This window comes from Nipponia nippon, unplaced genomic scaffold (genome assembly GCF_047370975.1).
Source record: "Nipponia nippon isolate SJK-2023a ecotype South Korea unplaced genomic scaffold, ASM4737097v1 scaffold_1, whole genome shotgun sequence".
NCBI classification, from domain to species: domain Eukaryota; kingdom Metazoa; phylum Chordata; class Aves; order Pelecaniformes; family Threskiornithidae; genus Nipponia; species Nipponia nippon.
In genome coordinates this window covers 112,556,114-112,581,045 of record NW_028262290.1, presented here as the reverse complement: position 1 = coordinate 112,581,045, position 24,932 = coordinate 112,556,114, and the positions used below count along the sequence as shown (strand labels likewise).

Here is a 24,932-nt window from a genome sequence, read left to right as displayed (position 1 = left end):
CAGCTGATTTACACACACTGTTTCTTTCTGTTGATGAGATACTATCACGCATTTGATGACAACTAGACATGAAAACATAACAAATGGACAGGAATGAAGCTATACATAGATAGCATTATCCAAACATGTTCCCATAACTATTATCACAATGCTCAAAATAGCTCTCGAACATGGACCAGTTCTTCACCCGAGAAAAAGAATAATTTCAGCGTTTCAGACATGAGCACAAAGCCTTTGTCAGACTTTTTAAGACGTCTTGCTGAACACAGAAAGTTTCCTAAGCAGCAGAGTTTCCCTCATAGCCAAGACAAGTGTAAGGGAAATACCAGACAGAGAGATCAAACACAAATCTTGTGCCTTCCTCATATTTCTGAGCCAGCTTGGAAAGATGATCTGATGTGGCAGTCCATTTCTCACAGAGGCTATGGTTAGCATCCATCTTGCGGACACAAGTCAGATGACTATTTCTTAGATGATAAGGCACTAATGTTATCTTCCTTTCTGACTCTAAAAGAAAAAAAAAAAACTCCGAACATTTTAAGTATTGCCAACTTTAGTGAAGAGACCTTTCAAGCAGTCCCTGGATGCAAAATGAGGTGGTGCCTTCTCTCCACTACTCAGAGTAAATGTTAACATAACACAACCTCCAGCACAATAGACCTGTATGTCCTTCATGCTGCCAAAAGACAGAGCCAGGAATAGCTGCAGAGATCAAATCATACATCATCTCTACAGCAAGAGCCCCACATTTCAGATTTGAAGCACGCTGGATAGAATAGTTTGTCTGTAGCTTTTGCAGTCACAGCTTGAGCTATAAGGGTAGAGAGCAACAACAGCTTCTTATCCATCTCATTTCTTCTAGCAGTCTGGAATCAACATACAAGCATAAAATCCCCCTGTTCACGACTTTGTGGTTTGGAGAGGAGCAGGGATGTTGCTCATGTTAATGTCCTTATCCCTCTCAAACCCTGCCTGCATTAATACGCAGCCACTGCAACGAGTTTTGGTGAAGAAGCAACCACCAACAAAAAACCCAAGCCAAACCCCAATCAAACCAGACTGAGCAGACAGTCAGCGTACATCATGTGTCGGGAATGTCAGCAAGAAGCCAGTACAGTAAGTGGTGGGAGGCCAGGCAAGCAAGTGTCCCGGAGCAGGGGGGCTGGAAGCAGAGGGTGACGTTACTAAAGAGAAGTGTGCCAGCCACTGCTTGCCACTTGACCTGCTGGCCACTGCGCAGTCTCTGAAAGCCAATCTCGAGCGAACCTTGAACTCCTTGTCCTGTCCACCCCAGCAGCACAGCCCCTATAGGGCAGCCAACATGTTGGGGAGCACAAGGCAGTCCCCAGCCCAGCGCACTTCCCACAACCTGGACTGATAGAGAAGACAGGAGTGATAAGAGCAACTGATGCAGAAGATAAGGGCGGGGTGGGGTGGGAAGGCACCCCAGAGAGGGCGGTGGGGGGCGGCAGCTGTCTGGTTCAGAGAAAGCACATGCAATGGTCATAAAATATGGAGCGGATCTCAGGCTTGTTTTCAGACTCTGATGAAACACCAGGGAAAGGCCGTAAAAAAACACAATTGTCTTGACGATGCATGAGGAGTTTTAGTTTCATATTTATCTTTTGCATTTCACGCTGTACTTGCGGGATCTGAAAGCCGGGAAGCCCAGGAGGCAGTGTAGCTCACCGTTTAGCTGTACGTAGCTCACACGTCAATCAGGTTTTACACAATGTAACTGCCCTTCTGTAAAATAACAGATCTGGACCCTACCACTGATTTCTGAAATGTTGAACCTGCATGGATAAGGGCATCTACCAGTTCATCTTCTGCCTGTGCCAAACACTAGCTATATTCTGAAAATCTTAGGGAACAAATTGAAAAGAATCAGATATTTTTTTTTTTTAGTGCTCTTAAAACACCCCATTTCAGTAAAGTGTGTAGGCAGGAAGTTAAGTAGTTAACTGAGTAGGAATTTTCTTAAAGTTCATACTGTGCGGAAGCCCTTTCCAGAATAGGAAAGCTGCACTGGACTCAGAAAGACAAGAAACATACTGCAGCAAAATCTGGTTAGAAATACATAATTGCAAAATTTTCATTTCTTTTTGGTTATGCGAACTAAATGAATTTTATGCACCTGTATCACCAACCACAGCACCATGGAAGACATAGGCTTATCAAAAAATGCTATTTTATTTCTGTATTATCACCCAGAATATTTCTGGTGTTGTAAATCACACTGCACTGCTGGCTGACTTGTCCATTCAAGTGTCGTTATATCTGGGGAGACTTGCAGTAAAGACACCATTCTCCTGTGCATCTGTACATGTATGTATATGCATCCCTTTTTATATATTTATTTATTTACATATACTAAGAATAACCTTGGAAGTTGTTGAAAAATACAAACCTGAGGTATCCTTGCTACCTGCTTGTCTCTATCCCTGAGAAATTAACTGTATTTTGTTGCTGTTGTGTATTGTTCTGTTCCTTTACCCAAGTGTGTGTTTCTACCTGCCAGACTGCACTGTAAAGACAAGAAAATCTATAAAGGGATTGTCACAGTAACAGATGGAAAGGTAAAACAACAAAATGAAAAATAAAACACAGTGAAAACAATAAGGTAGCAAGTAGCCCACTGGAAAGCGGGCTGCAAAGCTGCTGGAGGAAGCACACATCTGGCTCCAGCCAGGCTAGGATGTCGTGCCCATCTCAAAGGTAAGCTGGAGAGAACAGGCACCTTAAAATGCTGAGTGTTTCTAAAAGGCAAGAGGGTGTGGTGGTGGGCTGCTGAGTGGAAGAGGTATTCCCACGTGCATTGAAAAAAGGCTGGGATGGAATGAGAACTGTCTGGTACCACAGGCTGCTCCTTCCAACACAGACATGGAGAACAGGCCAAAGTCAGGAGTCCTTTGTGCCACAGGCAGACAGCTAAAGCTTAGACATGTGAATATGCATTTAAATCTCTCTGCATATAAATTTGCATATAAAGACCTCTTGAAAACACCTTGTAAGTTTTCACAACCATAAACTTCATTTTTTTAAGTTTTTCTTTTTTTTGTTGCTTTCCCCAAAATATATTTGTTTATCATTGCAAACATAAACATACCTAAATCCTGAGAAAAAAAAAAATCCATGTAGGGCAACCACTTGCCTGTGTTGAATTAAATCTGGGATGACTGGGCTGAAAATGAGAGAACAGTGAACTCTACCCAGGAGGAGAGAAAGGTTCAAAGGCTTGATGAAGCGTATGTGTGCTGAGCTGACAGCACCAGACAGCTATATGATAGCCTTCAGCTTTACAGGGAACTTCGTTGCAGGAGCTGCGTGCACTTAATCTGGGGTTCCCCTTTCATTTATTCAGCTTTGCATTCCCTCGCTTTCAAGACAGGGAGACTTGGAGGCATTTGGCTGGTTTTGACAGAGTGAAATCCAGCCTATTCTTCCCTCCACACTGGCGCTCGCAGAAGGAAGTCCTTTTGCTCCATAAGAGCACTCCTCCTCCTGCGCACGAGCAGCGAGCACAAGATGCGAATCCATGGATCTGGTATTTGACCACCGCAGTTTCATGGAGCTTATTGTTGGGTTTGCCTCACATGCAGAGAAGAAGGGAGCCAAACCTTCATGGAAACCCATATGTTCAAGAACAGAAAGTATGCCTCCTGAAAATACCACGCCATTGGTTTCAGCCAATATATACTCCTGTTAATACAACTGTCATCACAGAGCCAAATCCAAACTCTGCTCACCTTCTTCATGTGATTTGTCCAATATAAAAGTTCAAACAGCCTATTATAACCAGAAACAGAAAATATATCATTCCAAATCACATAAAATTATATCCAAATCCAGAGAAATTATTTCTGAAAATTGCATAAATGCATCTTTTTTTAAAAATGGGTTCATTTCAAAGACAGCTTGCTTCCCAACTTACAGATATTTACATAAGCTTTTGCATCTCCCTTACAAATAGTCTACTAGAGCTTCCGACAAAGCTGATATTTATATGGGTGGTCTTGCCACCACTGGTACTTCTTACACTAACATCACAAATATCAGTCTTCCTTTTCTTTTTGTCTTCTTCACAGATAGCTTGCGCTCTGATATTGTACGCTACATTGTAAAAGGGCCCAGGGAACTAAGGGCACCTGGTTCTAAAAAGAACTGTTTAAATGGGCTAATAAGGCTACATTTAGCTGTAGAAAGCAAAAAGGCCTCTTCAAATTTACCATTACAAAATGTCTAAGAAAATGTTTTTCGTTGTTAGGGAACACTTTTGTAAACAGACTCAAAGGAAGACCATGCACAAATGTTCAGAAGGAGCTGCTACCCAAATGGATATGCTACAGCAGTCCGTGGTCAATGAAAAGAATACAGGATGGGCTTTAAAAAGGAAGAGAGGAGTATGAACAAAGACATTTTCTCTCTCTTGTCCCTACTTCCAGCTGAATAGCTGTGGCTTGCAACAAATACTATTCCCTTCTGCATTCCACAAGAAAAGAGAGGGGGGAAAAAATGAATACCTTCGGCCAAACCACATGTCTTAAATTTTTCCCTGAACATGACCCTATGCAAAACATACAGCAATGTTGAAGCCAACAGACATATGGAAATAGCATAAAGGAGGGAGCAAATGGCACTCACATTAGAAAAGACTTGAAATTACAAATTGATGTCACATTGCTACAACATGTCAAGCATGCTCCTTTACAGCTAGGGCTTCACAGGAACTAGAAGCACGCTCTTGCTTGAAGATTAATATAGCTTCCCAGCGCACACAGTGCACTTTATAATCATTGCAACTCAAGGCTCGATGAAAGGCTTTCCGGGAACAGGAAAAGGACAATGTTTTTTTTTGTTTTGTTTTGTTTTCTTTTTTTCTCCAAACATTAGATAACAATGAAATACAGCAGAGCTTGCATTCCTAGATAAAAGCATTTCTAAATTTTCAACATTAAATAATAGTAATCCCACACATTTTACATTATGGCTATCATTCTGAGAGATTCTAAAACCCTTTACAGATCAAAATATTTGGCAGAGAGATCCTGGCTTCTTCCATTTCAGTTGGGGCATGGGTATCACAGTCAGGTGTCACTTCAGTCATTAATGAAATTTTGTCATAAAATTGCAAAATTTGCCCTGTGCAAGCTGCAGAACTAAAGAGAGATCAGGCAATGTATTAACAAGAGGGGCTATAGGTCACTTATAAGGCACATTCCCAGGGAAGGCTAGCTATGTTTTTCATTTCAGCTGCCAAGCCTATTTTTTCATGCTCTTTAGAATGGTCCAGAAACCTGACAAAGAAAATAAAACAGAAGGGGGAAAATGGTGTCCTGTCATAAAAAAGAATTTCTTTTTCTGACAGGTCTAATAAAATAGGAAGTTAAGTCTAGTGTTGCAGACATGATGGCGGAAAAAACGGTCACTGTAGTGGTGAATCTACCTTCACACTGAAGGTAGTAAGTAGATGCAGGTTCGATTTTTCCTTTGCCTGTAGGGTTTTAAATCCAGTATCTCTGAGATGAGTGCTTTAATTTGGGACATCAGTGTCTTCCAAAAGTGTGTTGAACTCAATGCTTTCACACTCAAACATTAACAGTACTCACTGAAATGAAGCCAATGAGAGAATAGTTGCATGGGCTGGTGGTGATGACAATCGTTGAGGACAAACGGATAACTGAGAGATGGGATCTAGATCATGTTCCAAAAATACACAGCAAGAAGAGAAATTGAAAGTAGTCCAGATTACCTCTGATCCTCACGTGAGAGAGCAATAAGAAATGAAACTTTAAAATTTCACCAGGCAAAAAGAAAGCTGAATTTGGGTGTGGCCCCCTGTTCAATTTTCATGCATAAGTATCAGGCGACTTGGTAGCAGGAAACCAAAGCCATCCCCTCCTCCTTCCCCAGTAGACTGTAAACATGGCCCTGTACAGTTTTACTTACAGCCAAAACTATACAGTGAATTCACTTTGAACTTTAATTCCAGCCTCACGCAGATCAACACAAAATGCAGTATCAGGTCATACATGAATTCCACCAGCTCAGCACAATGGAACACTTAAATGAATCTCTGGAAGTTTAGACCCCCTTGCCCATTTTCACAGCTCCCAAAATACCATTAACACTTCTAAATATTTCATACTGGCACATCTGAAAAGACTTTGCTGGGGTTTCAAGTCTCTGCTAGGTTTTCAAGGAAAATCTGAATTAGATTAAAGCAGACATTAACCCTGGAACAGGAAGCTAAACCTAATTTTGGCATGAATACTTCAAGGGTATTACAGTTTTGGCTAGTACAACACAGATCCTCCTGCTCCACATAACATCATTCACTGTGATGGCATGGTTATCACAGAGAGCACAACCACAGAAGCACAGTTCACAGCACTGCTAGTCTAGCCAGAAAAAGTCTGGGCACTCTCGTGGGCTAGCCCAGCCCAAACCCAGCCACAAATTCCAGTTTGTGTAGAGCTCTCAACCATCTCCAGCCCACTGGGATCAGGAAACCTTTCTCTTCAGGTTTATTTACTTACTGGTTTTTCTTCTGGGCTCCCATTGGGCACCTCCACAACTCTGAGGTCAGGGTCCACCCGCACCCTCGCCCTTGTGACGAACTGGATGACCGATGAACTGTCCTGAGAAGTAAAAAGAGGAAGAACTGGATTTGATGGTGCAAACAAAAAAAAAAAAAAAGCACCAAAAAACTCCCAAACAAAACCATCAAACATTTGCCAGTGTAATAACCACATCTAGACAATGCTTGGTGGAAGTTGGGTTGAGAGTTAAAACCCCACTTTGAAAAAAATACACCTTATGCTCATAACAGACAGATTAAAACAAAATCAGACGTGTTGGGTTTTAAACACATCATTTGTATTTGGCCTGTTAATGTTTCCCACAGTTACCACAAAAGCAAAAGACGGAACATTGCCAATCAACACAGGCAGGCTCAATATTAACCATCAAAGAAAAGTTCCTATTTGTTTTTCAAGTGAACAGAAAAAAGATATACGAAACCAGGGATAAACTCAAGTATATCCCAAGGTGAAAACTTCTTAATTATTTGAATCTGTGCATTGCAAATATCTTAAATATTCAACATACACCTCCCCTTATTCACAGATATTTCTCCTATGTTTTACACAGTGCATTTTAACAAGCACATTCCAATACGCTGCCATTTCAACTCACAAGTTAGTCATTTGTATGCTGTTCACCTTGGGAAGGGTAGGTAATAAGTAGTAAATGGCATGTAATTGATGATACTGACCCAAAGACACGTGTAAGCACAGTATGTCTTTTAAAGGAGTGTTGCTAAAGGTCATCTTGGAAAAGACCCAGCAGGTGGGATGAATCCTGGCTATTCCCAGGACTGAATTTCCCAGAAGCACATTTTGTGTGCGCTCAGTTACTTGCTTATATACTTCAGCATTTCTCTAAGGATGTAACAAATACCTGAAACTTCTGGCCTTGCCTATATTTCTTGTTTTCAAATATGAACAAACACTAACAGACTGGTTGGTTTCAGCTGGAAAAGCTCAGAGCTATTAATTGCTTTAGGAACTGCTTTCTAATAAGGGCTCTCTCCAATGCTTTTAATCTAGCAGCTATCAAAGACAGGTTTATTTTGGTAGGCTTATGTTACGAGCTTTCTCCTTGATTTTCTTATACCATTATAATCTTACAGCATCTTGCCACAATGACACAGTCAGCATTTCTGTAAGTATAGGAAAACAGGGCAAAACACAGTACATCACTAGAAATTTAAAAGATTTGCTGCCTCATTCAGTGGCTTCAGAGAAGACAGGAATTAACTTGCAACCATGTGTTTCTTGTCACAAATGACAAGCTCAGCATTAATATGGTTGTGACGTATTTTCTTTGAATAATAATCATTTGAAGTAAAAAATTATAAAAAACCGCCACGTCTCTGTTTACACCAAGGGAATGATAGATAGTTGGTCACAGTTTACATGCACTTACTCTACTTCTCATTTTTCAGAATGAAAACTTTGGAAAATCAATTCAACTTTCAGAAGTCTCTAGCCTTATCACCATGCATACAATTAGGGGCCTCATTTGTTGTTTCTCAATGTATAAATTTCTGAACTTAATTTATTTCTGCCTTAATGGGTAATGGGTGAGAACTAGGATTAACACCTCCATACATGCTGTTGATAAATAGATCTGTTTTCTTTGACACCATGATTTTTTATAACACACTAGTAAAGAGAAGAACAAATGCAACTCTGGAGTCCAGTGATACACATAAGCATACTTAAATTGGTATTTATGACAAACTACAAGGGAAGAACGTACCTTCTTCAGTATCTCAGTATTCAGCAGCGTGTAGACACTTATATCACACGACTCTGCTTTTGCTAGTGAGCTTAAGTTGCAGCGTATAATTAAGCAGGACCTGCCTGGTCTTTCACAGTCCTACAAGAAATATGGAAAAAGCTGTTAGGCAAAGGAGGGAAAAATTCAGTGACAAATTGTGTGACAGCAAACATGCCAGCTGACTAAGTTATATAGTAAACTGCTAAAATACAGCACTCCTGCATTGAAATAGCAACAACTTTCAAGACCTGAAGACAGCTATATACAGAGACCTGCATGAAAGCAGGGCAGGTGAAATTCAGCCCTCGGCAGAGCTGCTGAGACACAAGTGCCTGGGGCCGGGCCACCGCTGCACATCAGCCCTCTGCGCAGGTCAGGCACCGAGCACGGTGCAGGGCCCCGCTGCCCCATGTGCTTTTGACAAAATACAGCAGCGAGGGCTCTGGTCACCGAGTGTGTGCTGCCATGTCAGGTAACTCCCTCCCCACTGCACTTCCTGAAGCTTCCTATATCCATTTAAAAATGAGAGAATTAAAATCACTAACATTTATACATCATTTATAATGAACTGTCTACTTGAGTTCTACATGCCGAGCCATGCAAAATCTTTTGTAAGACACAGTGTATGTTCAAGTTTGTCATAGGCGGATTTTCTTACCAATACTTTTCTGCCAGACTTTGTGAAAAAAGCAAATATTGTGTGGAAAATATTTTCATTCTCTTGAGGAACAATGCATGGGCTGGGGTTTCTGTGAAAAGAACAGCTTCCTTTGTCTTGACCAACCTGCAAGCACAATTATAATCACAATTATTATTCTGAATTAAAATAAATGACACCAGAAGGTGGGATTAGTCTGTCCATAAAAATACACCTACATGTGAGCTGGATGTCTGGACTCCCATTAACAGTCAAAAGAGAGAAATAAGTGCTTCGGGAGTCAAATAATCCTAAAGAAAATATCTAAAGTAAGCCAGACAAACCATGCTCTGGAAATGCTTGTCTGTCTTGACTGGATAGGATAAGAATGTACCTCACCTAGCTCACATGTAGGTGTCTGTGTTCTACATGTCTGGAGATGGAGACAGAGGAGAAAAAACTCAGCAAGATATAAATCACCACATAGCATTTTAAGTCAATTGTGTTACCCTGTGTATTACCTTTTTTGTAACTGTATTATTTGGCGCTTTGGCCAACTTGGCTGTTTAACAGCTTGTATCAGAACTAATGGGATAAATGAAACGTTTGTGTAAATGCACAAGCCTGGACACTAAACCTGTTCTTTTACCTTCACCATAAATAGTACAAAAATAAACTTTCTGTATCATTAGCTTATTCACTTGTCCAGAAAAGTAGATGCCTGAAACAAGTGAAACGTACCAAGCTTTGATAAAATGATCTTCAGTCAAGATAACTTTGCACTAGAAAACCCTTCTCACTTTTTGCAGCTTATGAATATTTACTGAAGAAAATCTATTGGAATTTAATACAAACTATGACAACAACACATCAGCAAATTCCTCCTGCCGCCATCCTTAAAACCTGTAAGAGTGAGAGGGAGATTTTCCCATAAACCACCCAGTTCTTACACATCCTGCTGTTGACCACCCCACATCCTCTACTCTGACAGGATGAAAACTTGTACCTTATTCAAATCACAAATCCTTAAAAAAGGGAGAAAAAAAGTTGTTACAGGTATGAAATTACTGCATGCTTTGAGTCCGATTCTGCATTAAACAGTTCATAGCTGAGTTAGCCAAAGTACTGCCAAAAAAGAAACAAAAACCAAAGGTCCATCTAGATCTTAAATGCTATTTTCCAGACAAGTGACATCTATGCCTCTTGGTAAGATGTACGTTTTCTGCTTCACTGGCCCACAAGCTCTTCATAATCTGTTCTTTGAAGTACGTATTCATAACCTGTCTTTACATAATCTGTCCTTACATTCCCAACAGATACAGGCACAGGTAGCTACCCACAGTTTACAGTCTCCTTGGGATCAACTGGAAATTAAGACTATGATGTTCTCCATTTGTCCAGATCACCTGGAATGAGTTTTCATTATTTATTGTAGGTAAGAGATTCACAAAGCACACTGACATTTATTTTCTTTGAACTTTCACATGGGAATTGGATCCAGATCAACCAGAAGGTTTAAGTTAAATCAAGAACAGAAGAGTCAAGATCTATTCAGTACTTGCTCTTTCTTCCTGAAAGTTTGAATTACCAGACACTTGGACAGATGTCATTAGATTCAAGCAAGAGATACAGAAAGGACAGTATGAGCTTCTGCACTACCCCAGCTTTTGGCTCTTACACTGTCACGCTTTTCATCCTGTACAAATACAGTGTAAGAACAAACAAAAGCAGAAATATCTCACAAGACTAAAAGGAATTATCTGGCATGAAGCAACATAAATCTGGTCCTTTCTTCTCTAAATGATTATCTTTTCTTAAACTGAAGCTTGGCTACATCTTTTCCTTTTTAAAACACTTTAGCTGAAACAGAGAAAGGCAACTCCTGAGGACTAAGTCTGAATTTGGAAATACCCTTTCCTCTCTGCCAACTGTGCAGCAATCCTACACAAGGCAGCTATTAAATTCAGTGTCTCTGCCCATGTTAGGAGGGACACGTGCAAGGACCGAGCACCTCTTGTCACCTTCATCTGCGTTGCTCTGGAACAGATCAGCAGGTCACCTACAGCCTGTTTTAGTAGCCAAGGGCTGATGCCACTTCCTAGAAGGAGACGGCAGACACTACTACTTGGCCTGCAGAATTTGGGGGAATTCAACCAGACAGAAATTAGATCATATTCATCTGTGTATCTGTGATCAATCAGCGTATGCTGACAGCCGGTAGGCAGGAAAGGATGCAAGGCAACTGAGAAGCACTCAGTTTCTTTTAGCACCCTTAGAAACAGCAGAGCCACAGAACTAGGAAAAAAGTAACAAAAAACTTTGAAATGGGTGGATCATGCTGAGGTAGAAGGAAATCCAGCCTTTCCAAAGGGCTGACCACAGTTGGGGTTTTTTGGGGGGGTTTTTTGTTTGTTTGTTTGTTATGTTAGGGTGACTATCAGACACTTCTATTTCACACCATCTCTTATTTTCTTCAATTTTTACATGCATAAAGGGAAGGTTCAGTCAACCAGTCAGACAAAACTATGATAACTTTTCATTAAACTTTGTTTACAATTAAAAATTTAGCTCTAGGAAGTCAACCTGCTGAATAAAATCTTAGCATAAAGCTCCTGCCTGCATCATGCTGAGACTGAACTGCATCTCTGAAACACAAATCACAATTTGGCCTCGTGTGAGCCTCTCCTTGTTCAAACATGGTGCTACCCCACCCACCTGTTTTTCTCCTTGTGACCGACCTCATAATCTGGTACACAGAGAAGAAAATCGCTGGCAAATTTTAAGGGCTTTGCATGAGCAAACGCTTACGATTTATAGATGCAAGAACTGTGCAAGTCTTTGAAATGGAGTAGGTAGCCAGGCTCTTTGTCAAAGTCTTGGAGTTTCAGGGTACAGGACATAATAGAGCTTTTCGGAAATTTCCATATGGTCTCAGCAGACTATAAAGAGAAAAGGACTATCTCCAAAGTGATCTTCCCAGGCCCTGGGATCTAACATCTCACAGAAATAGCAGAATGGGGTTTTTGGAGCAGTGCAGAGGATGTGGAAAGAGATGTGCGTTGCCTTTGCACTCAGTACAAGGACTATACAGAAACCACAGAGAAAAATCAACGTCCAACTCCTAACACAAACAAACAACAAGAAAACCGGGGCAGGGGGAAGAGAGACAGAAGGGAGGCTCTCTTAAATCCTACATTTAGACTGCAGCTTGGGAAATAAAAACCCTGTCCCGAGTGAGGTACCAAGCAGGAGCAGCCCTGCAGCCTCCAAGGAGGGACTTCCAAGGAGCTGTGTCAGAGCTGTCTCTGCTGAAGGTTGTTTCATTTTGTTTTCCAGAAGGTACCTGTTATAAGTCCTGCATAAAATCATTTGTGGTCTGGTGCACTGGCAAGACAGTTAAATCTCCTATACTGAAAGTGTACCTAAAATCTGTACGCAGGTGTAGACAAAGTCTACATTAGCACATAATGTAGGCCAAACAAAAAGGTGAACCAGGCTAACTGCGTGGCATCCGCAGCACCTGATGTTCATATTCCATACTTTTCTAACTTACTCTGAGTCTGGTCCTGCGGCCTGAATGTGCTGCAGCCACAAACGAGTGTTAAGTGCACTCTTTGAGTGCTCCTTTGTGTTTCATTTCCCCCAAAAGGAATCTAGTTTGTGCACGCTATGATGCGAACCACAGCTCCGTGCGTGGGGATGGCTGGGGGTTTTGCTTTAAAAGCTCACTTCTGGATTGAACTAAGATGCTAGTAAAGAAGCACTCTAAGGTACACTTTGGTCTTCAGCCCAGCAGAACTTCTGCAAAGGGTGATGACTCTGAAGGTGCACAAAATACACATTATACATGCTTGCTAAGAACAAGTTTTCAATTTTTTCACCCATGGGTGTGGATATTACATTAACTCCTATAAGCAGGACTCCTAGAATTCATATTGTTGGTTAAGTACTAGAATGGTTACATTTCTACATAAAGCAAACCCTTCTGAAACAAAAAAGCTACAATCAGTCTTGACCATACAAAATTCCTCCATAAGTAGAAGTGATATATATTTTTTTAATCTGACCTAGCAGATTTCATTGAACAGCTTTACATTGCAGAAAAAATGGCATAAAAATAATTTCAAAAGTCTTAAATTATTTTCTCCTTTTTCTTCTTCTCTATGTACAATAGTCTACATTCTCACGTATAGTTGATACTACCACATATATAATGAGTTTTTTCAGGGCAACAGCGTAAAATTCTTGTAACACAGAACTAAATATTACCAACTACTGATCCTCACCTTCAACTCCTGGAAAACCTTTCCAATTAAGAAAAAAATATCATATTTTTGCAAATAAATTACATTCTCAGATTTTCAATTCTAAACTGAAAAATTCATAAGGGGCGGTTTTCTGATTGAACAAAACATTTTTGAAAAACTTTTACACAAATAATTTATAACTTGATATATTTATTATGATTTGTCATTGTTCTAATCAGAACGAAGCATGTTTTGACCACCTTGAATAATGTCTTCAACTTTCACGTGAGGCAAACCAACATCAAGAACACAAGTAAAATTTTCCCACACAACTTTTTACTGACAATGGTTTCTTTTTACCAGGCTGTCCATGTGCAGGAATGTTCCCGTTCTCTAGGAATATCTTATCATAGGCTGCAAAACACCTAACATCAATGCATCATGTGTATTATTTTTTTCTAGTTTTTATTTCAAGTTCAAAGGCACTTTTGTCAAACTGCTCAGTCCCAAGGTAAAGAAAGGTTAAAAAAAAAAAAAAAATCACTCTGATATTCCCACTGTGGAATATCAGAGTGATTAAATCCAGAACAGCCTGCATTCGGATCTCACCTGCATTCTTGAACATTGCTGGATGCCAGAATAGCCATCTACAATTTTCAATGAGACATTACTGCTGGGTGCCTCACTTAGACACCTAACAGGCCTGCTTCCAGAAGGTGGACTTGTGACACTTAAAAATCACCATCTTTTAGAGAGTTTTAGCTGCACATCCAAAATCTAAGGGACTAAAAATCACTGCTCACTCATGAACCTATATATGTGTATTCTCCTGTTGTATTCAACACGTGCATATACATGCAACATGCATAAACATGAAGAGATATAAGCCAGAACATTTGTACTACACAGACTGTAAATGGCACCTTGCATAACAGGCTTCTAAAGGTCACCATAACTCTGCAAAGGCTAATAGTATTACCAATCTATTCTCATACAGAAAAGCAGAATATCCCTTATGCTGCCTACCCTACCCATAAATGGCCACACGTTCAGAGCCAAGTTAGTCTCTAGCTTTGTTAATTTACTGGAAGTTGTTGTCCCTTTAAAGAGCCCATGAACATGCTTGACAGACAGCATTTAAATAGGACAGCTTATACAACGGGTTACTCTGCCAACTTTTTGTCGTCAGCACAAACCACTAAGCTTCTCAGAGACAAGACGCAACCACTGGAGAAAGCATGTGCATTACTTCATGCTTTAAAAATGCTGTATCTGCAACAAGGAAGAAATTCCCACAGGACAACTTTAGTGGAGACTGAATATTTGAAAAGTCTTACAGAGCAGGGGCAAACCCATAAAGTAGCAAGGATTTTTAACTGTATCAGATTACACCACCCTTAAGAAAAAGCAGCAGGAAGACATTTCAGAGTGAAAGAGTTGTATGTAAAACATAGCATGTACACTCCACACACATTACATCCTAAAAACCTACAGGACATTTAATAGGGCTATATGGGAATAGCATGTCAGATTTATTACATACACAGGGAGCATCCCCTCTGACTTTTCCTGCACGTGGTAGGGATTTATGAGAAAACTTGGACTGGGCTTGGCACTCCAACAAGGTGGTACCAGTGCAAGGGGGACAATCACCATGTGTTGCCCTGGGAACACAGAGGATAACCCAGGGCTGCCAGTGAAACACTTCTTGCATTTCTAATCCAGGTCAGCCATGGGTTTAGGGGGTTTGCAGTTTCTAGGTTAAATAATACACCTGCTGCCTCAGCACATTTCCCTTCTACTATCAGCTCTGTCCCCCACCTTCAGGGTACTTACAACATCATTTCTGCTCATCTGGAGTTACTCTCAGAACATGGCAATTTCTAGCAAGCCTTTGGGGCCTTTAAGAAATTGTCGGAGTTTGTTAGCAAACGTTTTAAGCGTTCAGGCCATACTGCCTGTAACATAAACTTCACAGGTGGACTGAAAGCCAGTGGCCACTTCTAGACTTAACCTCAACCCATTTACATGCATCAAAGGCAAGACCCCCCATTTTTTTCAGAGCCTCATATCCTGCACAAGCTGTCAACCTGAGAGAGGAAAATGAAATACAATTTCCAAACAGGGAGCTGGAAAGGTCAGCTGAGGACCAAGCACAGGGAAGCGGAAACTGGCAGTTGGCATGGGGTTAAGTATGTGCATGTGATAGGAGTCTCTCGGAAAAATGAGACTGAAAAACATGAGGAAACTAGCTGTTGCTTCCAATGAAGCATTAAGTACCATCTCCCTGCTGCATTGCTGCATATAAGAAGCCGAGTGCTAAGCCCATATTTAACGATTAGCATTTTACAAGATAAACAGGCGAGCAAATGTGTATCTTCAGCTCATTCCTTATAGACACCACTAGACTTCCACTAATGCAAAGGAATTCATTATGGTACTAAAAGTTTTCCAGGCTCTTCCAGTAAGCCTGATTCCCCTCTCGAGCTAAATCATCACCTGTTATTAGCGAGAGCCTGGAAGCCAGCAGCATAAAGCTGACACAAAGCAAGTATGAAGGTGGAATCCAGCCACGAGTGCGTGTGGTGGAAGGTAACCCAGGTCTGAACAAGGAAAAAGCATGGGGGCAAGTTCAGGGAAAACATTGCGAGACACAAGATATTTGGAACAGCAATTTTAGCTGCAGGAAACACGCTCAAGGTCTGAATGCAGGTCAGTTGCTTTACAAAATTGTTAAGTGTTCAGCTCCGACATGAATGCCTTTCTCATCAGCCCTGGGGTATGCTGGCTCCAAAGGACAGTTTGGCTGTAGATCTCTTGAAATTGCTGCCAGATAGTTTTTACATATTTCTCCTTTCTTATTAGTTTTTTTACTGTTTTATTTATGTATGCATGTCTAATCAGTGGTTCAATTTTGCAAATTGGATAATAAATAACAGATCCACTTTTGTTTATCTTTGTTGCTAACCATAGCACACTCATCCTAATATTAGGGAAAAAATGTATACATGTGTCCTGATTCAAAGATACTGATTCACCCTATAGTAGGTGAACAGAGATGAATTGATAGGCATGGTTAATCTAACATGTCACACACACTGAGAAAAAAAGAGTACTCAAGAAATTCCAGACAAGGTCAGACTTTCAACAGTAGACAAATAAGTTATGTAAATATGTTATCTGAGTACTTGCTCCATATGCCAAAAATGTTTAATATTCACAGATAATGAAACATGTTTGAATCAGAGCAGTTTTGTTGATTCTGGCAATAAATTTAAGAGCCACTGAAACAACAGAAAAGAATTTTTAAAATTAACCCATTTTACACAACCCTTGAAAGATTTTGACTAAAAATAGCAATGCTGTTAAGCAAAACCAATACTCCACAGATCCAACAGGTAAACTTACATGGCCATGAAAGACAAGATTTAAACAGCAAAGTGGAGATGCTAAAGCATTAAATCAGGTTAGAGGAGTATTCCACCACAGCTCTGGCTCCTGCTCTTCCAGCCGAAAGGAAAACACCAGATGCACATTTGGCCTAAATCTGTGCTAACCTGATTGCAATGCCTGTAGATGTTCTTCTGATGCACTTAACCCTGCAGCTTAATTAAATAACCTGTTAACCGGGTTTGATCAGCATAATCCTGCAACATTTGCCTGGCCTTGGCCCCGCAGCCACTTTGCACCTACTGAGGAGCAATCCCCCGTACTACTCTCAAGAACTAGTGCTGCCTACCCAGTTTAGTAAGAAAAGCAAAGATCATCTGATTTAAAAGTTCCTGACTTACAAGACAGCGGCTTCTTTCCTAACAGAGGACACTGCCACATGGACACAGTGAGAAGAAAGACTGACCACTCGTATGATTTAACTGTGAGGTCCGCAGAAGGTTCAGGCCTAAGAATGAATGAATGCCACCTTACATGGAAACCAGTTTACCTCTATCATTCCTGTGCTCCTTATATATCAGCCTTTAACAGTTGAAATCCAAGAGAGAGTCACTGACAGGTACATCTCCTCTCCCTATGATGAAGTGTGAAATGCTTAACACGTGAGGCAGCAAACAGATCTCAAGGTACGTCTCTATTTGAAAAGCCCTTGAGATCACTTGGAGTTCAGTGTTCCTTCAGCTAGGTTCTACCTGTCTCCAGCACATCCCCTTCTACAGCCTTTCCTATGGCGCATAAAACACAAATAAGCCCATGGTTTTTCTTCACCTAACTGCTGGACTTTCCTCATGGGCTGTGTCGATGTTAGGATGAAAAGTTTTGAAGACTGTGCAGATAAATACATTCCCTGTAGTGCTCAAACGACTCGGGTGGGATCTCTCACTCAAGCAGATATTTGAATGTACTGGAAAGGTATCTAAGATCAGCTCTAAGATCTGAGCTCTCTTCAGAGGCAGTGGAGAGAAGGTATGACTTCCAAGAGGATGATTTTGCTCATCTACTGTAGGCACTTGAAGATTAAATGAGTCATCCTCATCGAAAAAACCCTCCTGGGGGGTGGGGCGATGGTGGGGTATTTTAAGTTAGGCAGAAGATGTCCTTTGTTTCCAGGACATCTTCAGAGTTCTCATTCCCCCAAGGAATGGTTTATTGATACTTTTGATGGTATCCAGTACCTTGCACGAGACTGGAATGATGTACTTTCAAAGCCAGGAGAGACATTCAATAAAAGATGCTTATTTCCACTCTGATACATGAACAGGGGGGTAAACCCTTCTTCCATCAAATGGGAGATAAAGTTTATACACACAGCTACCATTGCTTTTAACTAGTGTTTTCTTAGTTTCTAAATTTACATTTAAACCACAAATCTTGTGTTATTTATAAAAGAAAAAGGCTAGTTTATGAATCAGCATTTAGAAGAGGTGTGTATGTTAAAAGAAGTAACCAGTCAGCTCTTTCCTGAATTTCTTTCTTCATTGTTTTTTGGCAGGAACAGCTTCACCAATTGGAAAATGGTGAAAGGATGTAATTCTTATACGCCTTCAAAAGAGAAATAAAAAAATACAATAAAAAATTAAATTAAAATAAAATTTTATAGACTCTCCTCTTTTCTCACTCAGTAGTTCCTTCACTAGGGAATTCTCTGCCTGGGAAGCTTACAAAAGTCTACTGTATATTTTTTTCCATACCTCAGCAAAACTCCTGATTACTGTGGTATCTACCAAACCTCCTGCTTCCTTCATGAATCTGATAAGAGCTAATGTATATACCCACTTCGCTTCATAAGACTTCTTTCTTTATCTGGAATTTACTTTTATAAAAAGGCAAATCAGTCGTCTTTTTCAAAATTGGAATTTCATGTATTCAGCCAAGAAAATAGGAGCTATGCGCAGCTCACAAAGTAGCAACATTTTCAGCTGACACAAAATATTAATCAGACTGCCACATTATACTGACAGGTCATGAGTTTTGGGGGGAGAAAGTGTTGGAAAATTTCAATACCTAAGTAATACGACAAATTTATCTTCTTTAGTTTAGAAGCTAACTGTGAGCAGGCCACAATGAACACGTCAAGTGTTGCCATGGTTTGATTCAATACGTAGATCACAGTGCATTTTTGTCCACGTTTCGATGGGCCTGATCTTTATAGTACCAATCTTTCTTGAAAGACAGACTTATATTTGTACATTCAAAATGCGCTTTCCATGAACATTCTCTTTATCTAGCATTTGCAAAAAAAATTCACTGCTTATGCAAATACTACAGCACTCTCATTGCTAGAAGATTTGGACAAAACAAATACAAAATGTCACAGAATTTGTCCAAATCTGGTTTCACCTAAAAATCCAAACTAGGAAGTCACAGAAAACTTTCTGCCATGTTAAGTAGTCTTGCTGTATCCTGAGGGCAATATCCAGCAATGCATGAAAAGATCATTTTCAAGCACTGCAAACGCAGTGAACTCTAACCAAAGCACAGCTTTTGTATAGTGATTCAGATGGTTCCTGTAAAGCAAAAATGTCACGATTTTTTTTCCACTTTGGATTTATTTTAAGGTCTTAACTCAGGAAAGAACTTAATTTTATGGCCAGGCACCCTTTCCTGTATAACAATGAAATCTTAAATGAGAGCTAAGTTCCTCTTCACTGAGACAGCTTCAGTTTATCACGCTGACATTAGGAAGACATTTATGAGAGCTCTTTCTGAGCTGCTTTGGATCCCGTTTCCCATGCCTAGAGGCGACTGTGCCATGCTGGATGACGGTGGCGTATGCCTCCCCTCACACCCATCCTGGGACAGGGTGAATGCACCAGTTTCTTCTGCAAGTGACAGGGCTCCCAGCCAAAGCCAGATTCTGCTGCTATCACAGAGATGCTCTAGACGGGGGGTGGGGGGAAAACCTCCAACTGCCTAAGCAAAATGTTTTGGAACAGTCATTTAAAGAAGCTATTAAAGCAAAGAAGGCAGGAAGGTCAGCAAGTTTCCGTACAATACACTCCCTGGAATAAATAATTTCCTCCAGCAATCTAGCTATGCCTTTAAACATGGTGCCAAAATATGCGTATGTGGACGTGTGCACAGCAATCACTGAAATGAAGAGACTACAAGGGGTGATGACTAATACAAAGGGCTAAAACAAATCTTGCTGTAAGTCCAAAATGTTCCTATACAAACCTTGTATCAACGGTGGCAACCAGCAGCAGCATAAATTGGTACTGGAAAAAAATTTTCCTACGTCAAGTACTATCAGCAAATATTTATAATTTTCACATGCTGGGACTGTGTATATATGTTTTCAGAGCCAAGACCTGAAACTTCAAAAGACAGAAACTAAACAATTTTAAACTGGCTGCCAACAAACAAGGGGTTTTCTACATAACAATAATGATATAAGAGTTTGCCTCTGTACGTGGAGCATTCAATAGTGAGCCTGACAATCTCAACATATGCTTCAAGGAGCACTCATGCACTACCAACACTTTAGAGAGCTTTGACAGTCCTCCTTTGCTTATGGTTTTAAACATCAGCAGTGCAGTCACCAAAGCATCTTATTCTTATGCTGGAGGATAGCAACCTACAGATAATAAGCAGAAATTACATTTAAGGTTTTAAAATTGCAAAGATTCTTTTTCATTATACAAGTGAAGAAAAACCTCAAGCAGCCTGGGACCTTTCATGGAATAAGACAGCAAGCTTTAACTCTTCCCCTTAACATCTTCCTGCTCCTTACAGACATTACTGTGAAAATGCCAGGAAGAAAAGTTACATGAGTGCTACACAAAACTGGCCTTAAAAATGTAACCTGTCATCAGCCAGGAAAGACTTGTGGCTCTGGGATTGACTCCATTTTACTTTTTCTGTTTCAATGTTCACAGGACAAGAATAATGTTTATTTCAACAGTTTTCCTTATTGAACATGACAAGCTTTTCTACAGTCCCATGCTCAGGCAGCCATTAACTTAAAAGGCAACTTGGAAAAGGAATTCTCTTCAACTCCTCCATGCCATTAATTCATTTCCAATTGAGCTTTTCTTTATTTTTTAAATCTCACTGATACCCAGCTTTCATAAAGGCACAATCCAGGTCTCACCTGCTCAGACAGAAGAAAGGAGAAGTGTGAAGTGAATGTGCCAAGCATAACAGGACAACTGGAGGACTTCCATTTGTCCTTCCAACAGAAGAACTCTTTATTTTGCTCCCTAACCAAAAAGTGATGGGAACACTGGAGAAGGAACTAGGGGCTTGAGCTAACTGGCACATTCAAGGTTAATGGGAGCAGGATTCACAAGACTGAGGTTTAACCCATTTTTCACTCTCTGGAGTGAAAGTCTAAGCTTAGACGCCTAGGGAAACTCAGGGAGACTAGATGGCTTTTGTACTGTCAGTGGAGACCAGCAAGTGCTTCTCCAAAGCTGTTTCTATGCCTCTCTCTCTCCATTAATTACTAGAGTAAGAGAACATAGTAATTTAAAAATATTCTATTACTAGCAATTACTAAAACAGTAATTACTACACTTAGACATCAAAAGTTACATGCAGGGAGGGAGTTTCTCATCAGAAAACTGAGGGCAGTATTTCTTTCCTTCTCCCTCCTTCCTCCAAATTCCCCTTTATTTCATTGCCTAGACTGCAAACTCTTTGAAGAGACTGTTTTGCAACGTGTCCACCTCGCTTTCCAACAAGATTCTTATCTCAGCAATGATAACAACAACAGTTCTTTATATTCTCGGTATTGATTCACCTAAACAGGCTCTTAAAAAAAAAAACAAAAAACCAACGTTTGCTGGCCTGCACAATGCATGCAATAGAAGAAGCAATAGCTCCTTGCAAAAACCCACAAGCGCACATGGCACTTGCTCTGGGTTAACACCGTGCATCTTTGATTCTGGTGACAGTTGTCTGATTGGAGTCTAAACAACCTGGCAGCCCTGCAGAGCTTGGTCCCTCCAGAGGAAGGGTGAGGGTCATCTGCTTGCATTGCAGTTGGCTTCCAGATCAAACAGACAAACTCGGTTTCCAACTGTTAGTCCCTCGTTCCTCATAATTGTGTTTACCTTCACTGGAAATAAAACAAATGGGAAGGCAACAATCTGATCCAGTTTCATAAAGCCAGCATCAGAGTAACCCCGGACACATTGCTAATTTATCAACAGCTTCAGGAAATACCCTGGTTAATTTGGTAGGAACTCCCATTGTGAAGATCTTGTTGGATGCCCCAGAAAGCAGCTCCTTGGCTGGCAAGTCAAGTAGCGCTTCCCTTGCCCTCCAAATTAGCTGGATACCCAAAGGAAATTTCTAATCTTTCAGTTCAAAACCAAAACACACACAAGTATAATGAGCACTGTTTTCCTTTGTGGAAGAATAGATAATCAATGGCTTGAAGAGTGGAGAATACACATTTCTGTTAACACTAACTCTACTGTACTCTGTTTGGGTGAAGCTCTTCTGTGTCATCACATATACCGTTCCTATCACAACACTTTTACCAACAAGTTGAAGTATTTCATCTATTATGTTTTTAACCTGGCTTGAAACCTCTGCAAGAAAGCAAATACAAAAATAAATACAACCAAACAAGTACTAATTTGTCTTTTCTGCTTCCAAAATATCATTTACCACTGCAGAATTTGAGTGTCTACTATGTAAAATCAATGTCAATGGTGAAATGCCCTAGTTAAAATGACTTGTTAAATTTCTAGCATTCCCTTTTGCTTTAGAATTTCTGATAGGGAGGAAGTTCACTTGGTTTTTTTCTAGTTTTCTTTCAATTATCCATTTTCTTTTACTTCTGGCTTTACTGTTGACTTGTTTCCTTTATATATTGGGGGTTTTGTTGGGGGACGTGCTGCAGAAACTCCCAAGACCCCTTGAAGAGCGTCTGAACATCTCTAAGGCAGAACTCCAAATGTCAAAACGTCTCTGAAACCTGAATTTCTCTGGAAGAAAATCTTAAAGCAGTTTCTGCAACAAAGCCAAAAGCTTAGAACAACAGGAACAGAGGAAGCATGACGGCTGTCATTCCCTCTAAGAGCAGCAAGATAATAATTCCTATTAACACCTCACAGAGATACAGACCGTTCCAGTGGGCCATATGTAACTCTCTTCCTTTTATTATTTTTTGTGCCTGAAAGACTAGATCAGTCAACACAATATGAAGGAATTAGGTCCTGGTACTATCTTGTGTGGTATATGTGTATTTGAGACACAAACTCTAGTGCTCTTACTATGCACTTTCATCCATAAATTTCTCTGCTGTACTGTACATCAGAGAAGTGGCAAAATAATTATTGGTGTTAAAAAACCAAAACCATGATGTCATATAATCCTGAATGCTGTATCAACAGTTTCAGTTACGTATAAATGACAATTCCTAATCCTCTGTATTAATGACAGCTATTCTGAAAGGCCCGGCAACACTGACACCTAGAACAGCTGGATTACAGGTATAAAGGTACGATTACAGAAACACCTGCACTGTCTGAAAGGGCACTATCACTTTTACTGCTGTCTAGATTCTGGGAAGTTCAAAATAAGCAAAAGGTTGAAACCTTTAATGACTATGCTTACAAAAATGCTCTTGAAAAACAGCTGTCCTAACCCATTTTCCAAAGTTCATGCCAATCTGCTGCTTTTAAGTTTTTGTTTGTTTGTTTGTTTAAGTATATTTAGTCTACGAAAAAATGAAAAGCTCCATGATTTTAGTTCCCTTTTCAGTCTATAAAAACTCAGTGGGAGAGAGGCAGGAGGAAAGAGAGTAGGATGCTTTTCCTGTTACAATAGTGAGACTTGGGAGACATGGGTTCACTGCCTGGCTCTGACACAAATTTCCTGTGTGACCTCAGGCAAACCATTTGGTGTTTCAATTATTTATCTGTAAAGCAGGGATAACCACTAAGATTTGCCTGGGTAACATTTATTAACATGTCAGAGATGGTCTAAGTCATGCATTAGACTCCTACTGACCATATACCCAAAACCAGTGGTTGAAATGAGCCAGGGGACGCCAGTGTATCATGCAGACATCTCTCATGAAACCATACTTGCCGACTACCACTCTTCAGCCTGCAATGCAAATAGGTCTCACAATGACAGTTTGAAATTTCTACAAAGACAAACTGCAAAGTAGAAGACATCAAATAATGCTGGGAGAAATGCAACCCATTGTTGAGAAAAACGGATGAAAACCCTACAAGTATTTATTAGCACAGTGCTGAAGGTCACATTGCCCAGCTGGGCCTCCTTTAGGTAAGCCATCAGAGGTACAACAGCAATGAAAAACAAGTTAAGTGCAAGATTTAAGGCTTTTGCCTTGTTTTTCTAACAGCTATTCAAAACCATATAGTCCATCCCATCCTTGTCAGTGTAACTTAGCGTCTTGTGTAGAAATGATGACAAACTATGCCTGGAAATTAGCCCTTGTCCACTCGGTGGGTAGCATACACCTCAGCTAAGTCAAGCGTGCAAAACAGGTGTCTTGTCTAAGCCAATTTGCCCAGACTTCTGGAAGAGTCAACACAGAGAAACGAGCAATGCCTAGAAGGAATTCATCACACCCTAGGGCTGAGTTTTCTATTCCTTTCTCTTGGCTATATAGGAATATATAGGATGAGTGACTTTAGAGGAGACACCAGCATTTGGCCAGAGAAAATCTTTTAAGGAGACTCCCACCTCTCTGCTGCTGCTGTGAACACACCCAGACACACACCCTCTCCCACAGCACACAGAGACCAGGGAAGGGACAAGGAAATGGGTCAGTTTTTCATCCTTTGACAGGCAATGTGTCGAAGGGAAGGTGATCTTCTGTAGGTAAGGCTGGACTAAATAAAACATTAAAATGCAATGCCATGGAAAAATGAGACATAGGATGGCGAATTAATTCAGTCTAGTTGGAGAATTGACTCAGTCTATACAACACTGGTGCCTCATACAATATCTCAAATCTCCTTCTCAGTGATTCTGCCTTTAGTGCCCATCTGTAAGCCATATATATTTCTTTCATACCTTTCAACAGCACAAATCTTGGAAACCTGCTTAGAAAGGTTTTATTGGATCTATATTTACACAGATTCAGTGACACAGTTACCTGCATACGAGGGTTGGCAATAGTTTTCAGCCAAAAGGCTAGAAAAGTAGCTAACAACGAAGAAAGTAGAACACTTCTTTTCAAGTAGCCCAAAGAGCCGGTTCCATCTCACAAAGACAACTTACTCTGAATTTCAGCAATAAATTTACCTCAGTAGTGAGGTTTC

The 24,932-nt window shown here is 40.4% G+C and overlaps 1 protein-coding gene across 2 annotated transcripts in view; it reads right to left on the bottom strand.

The window, feature by feature from the left end:
• Positions 1-24,932, bottom strand: part of ITGA9 (integrin subunit alpha 9) — a 234,529-nt gene that overhangs the window by 22,206 nt on the left and 187,391 nt on the right. For both annotated transcript variants that reach the window (XM_087767376.1, XM_087767382.1), the window contains exons 24-26: positions 9,005-9,130; positions 8,326-8,445; positions 6,540-6,641 (exon numbers count right to left, since the gene is read on the bottom strand). In XM_087767376.1, coding sequence (XP_087623502.1) covers positions 6,540-6,641; positions 8,326-8,445; positions 9,005-9,130 — 348 coding nt within the window. The remainder of the gene's footprint in view (positions 1-6,539; positions 6,642-8,325; positions 8,446-9,004; positions 9,131-24,932) is intronic.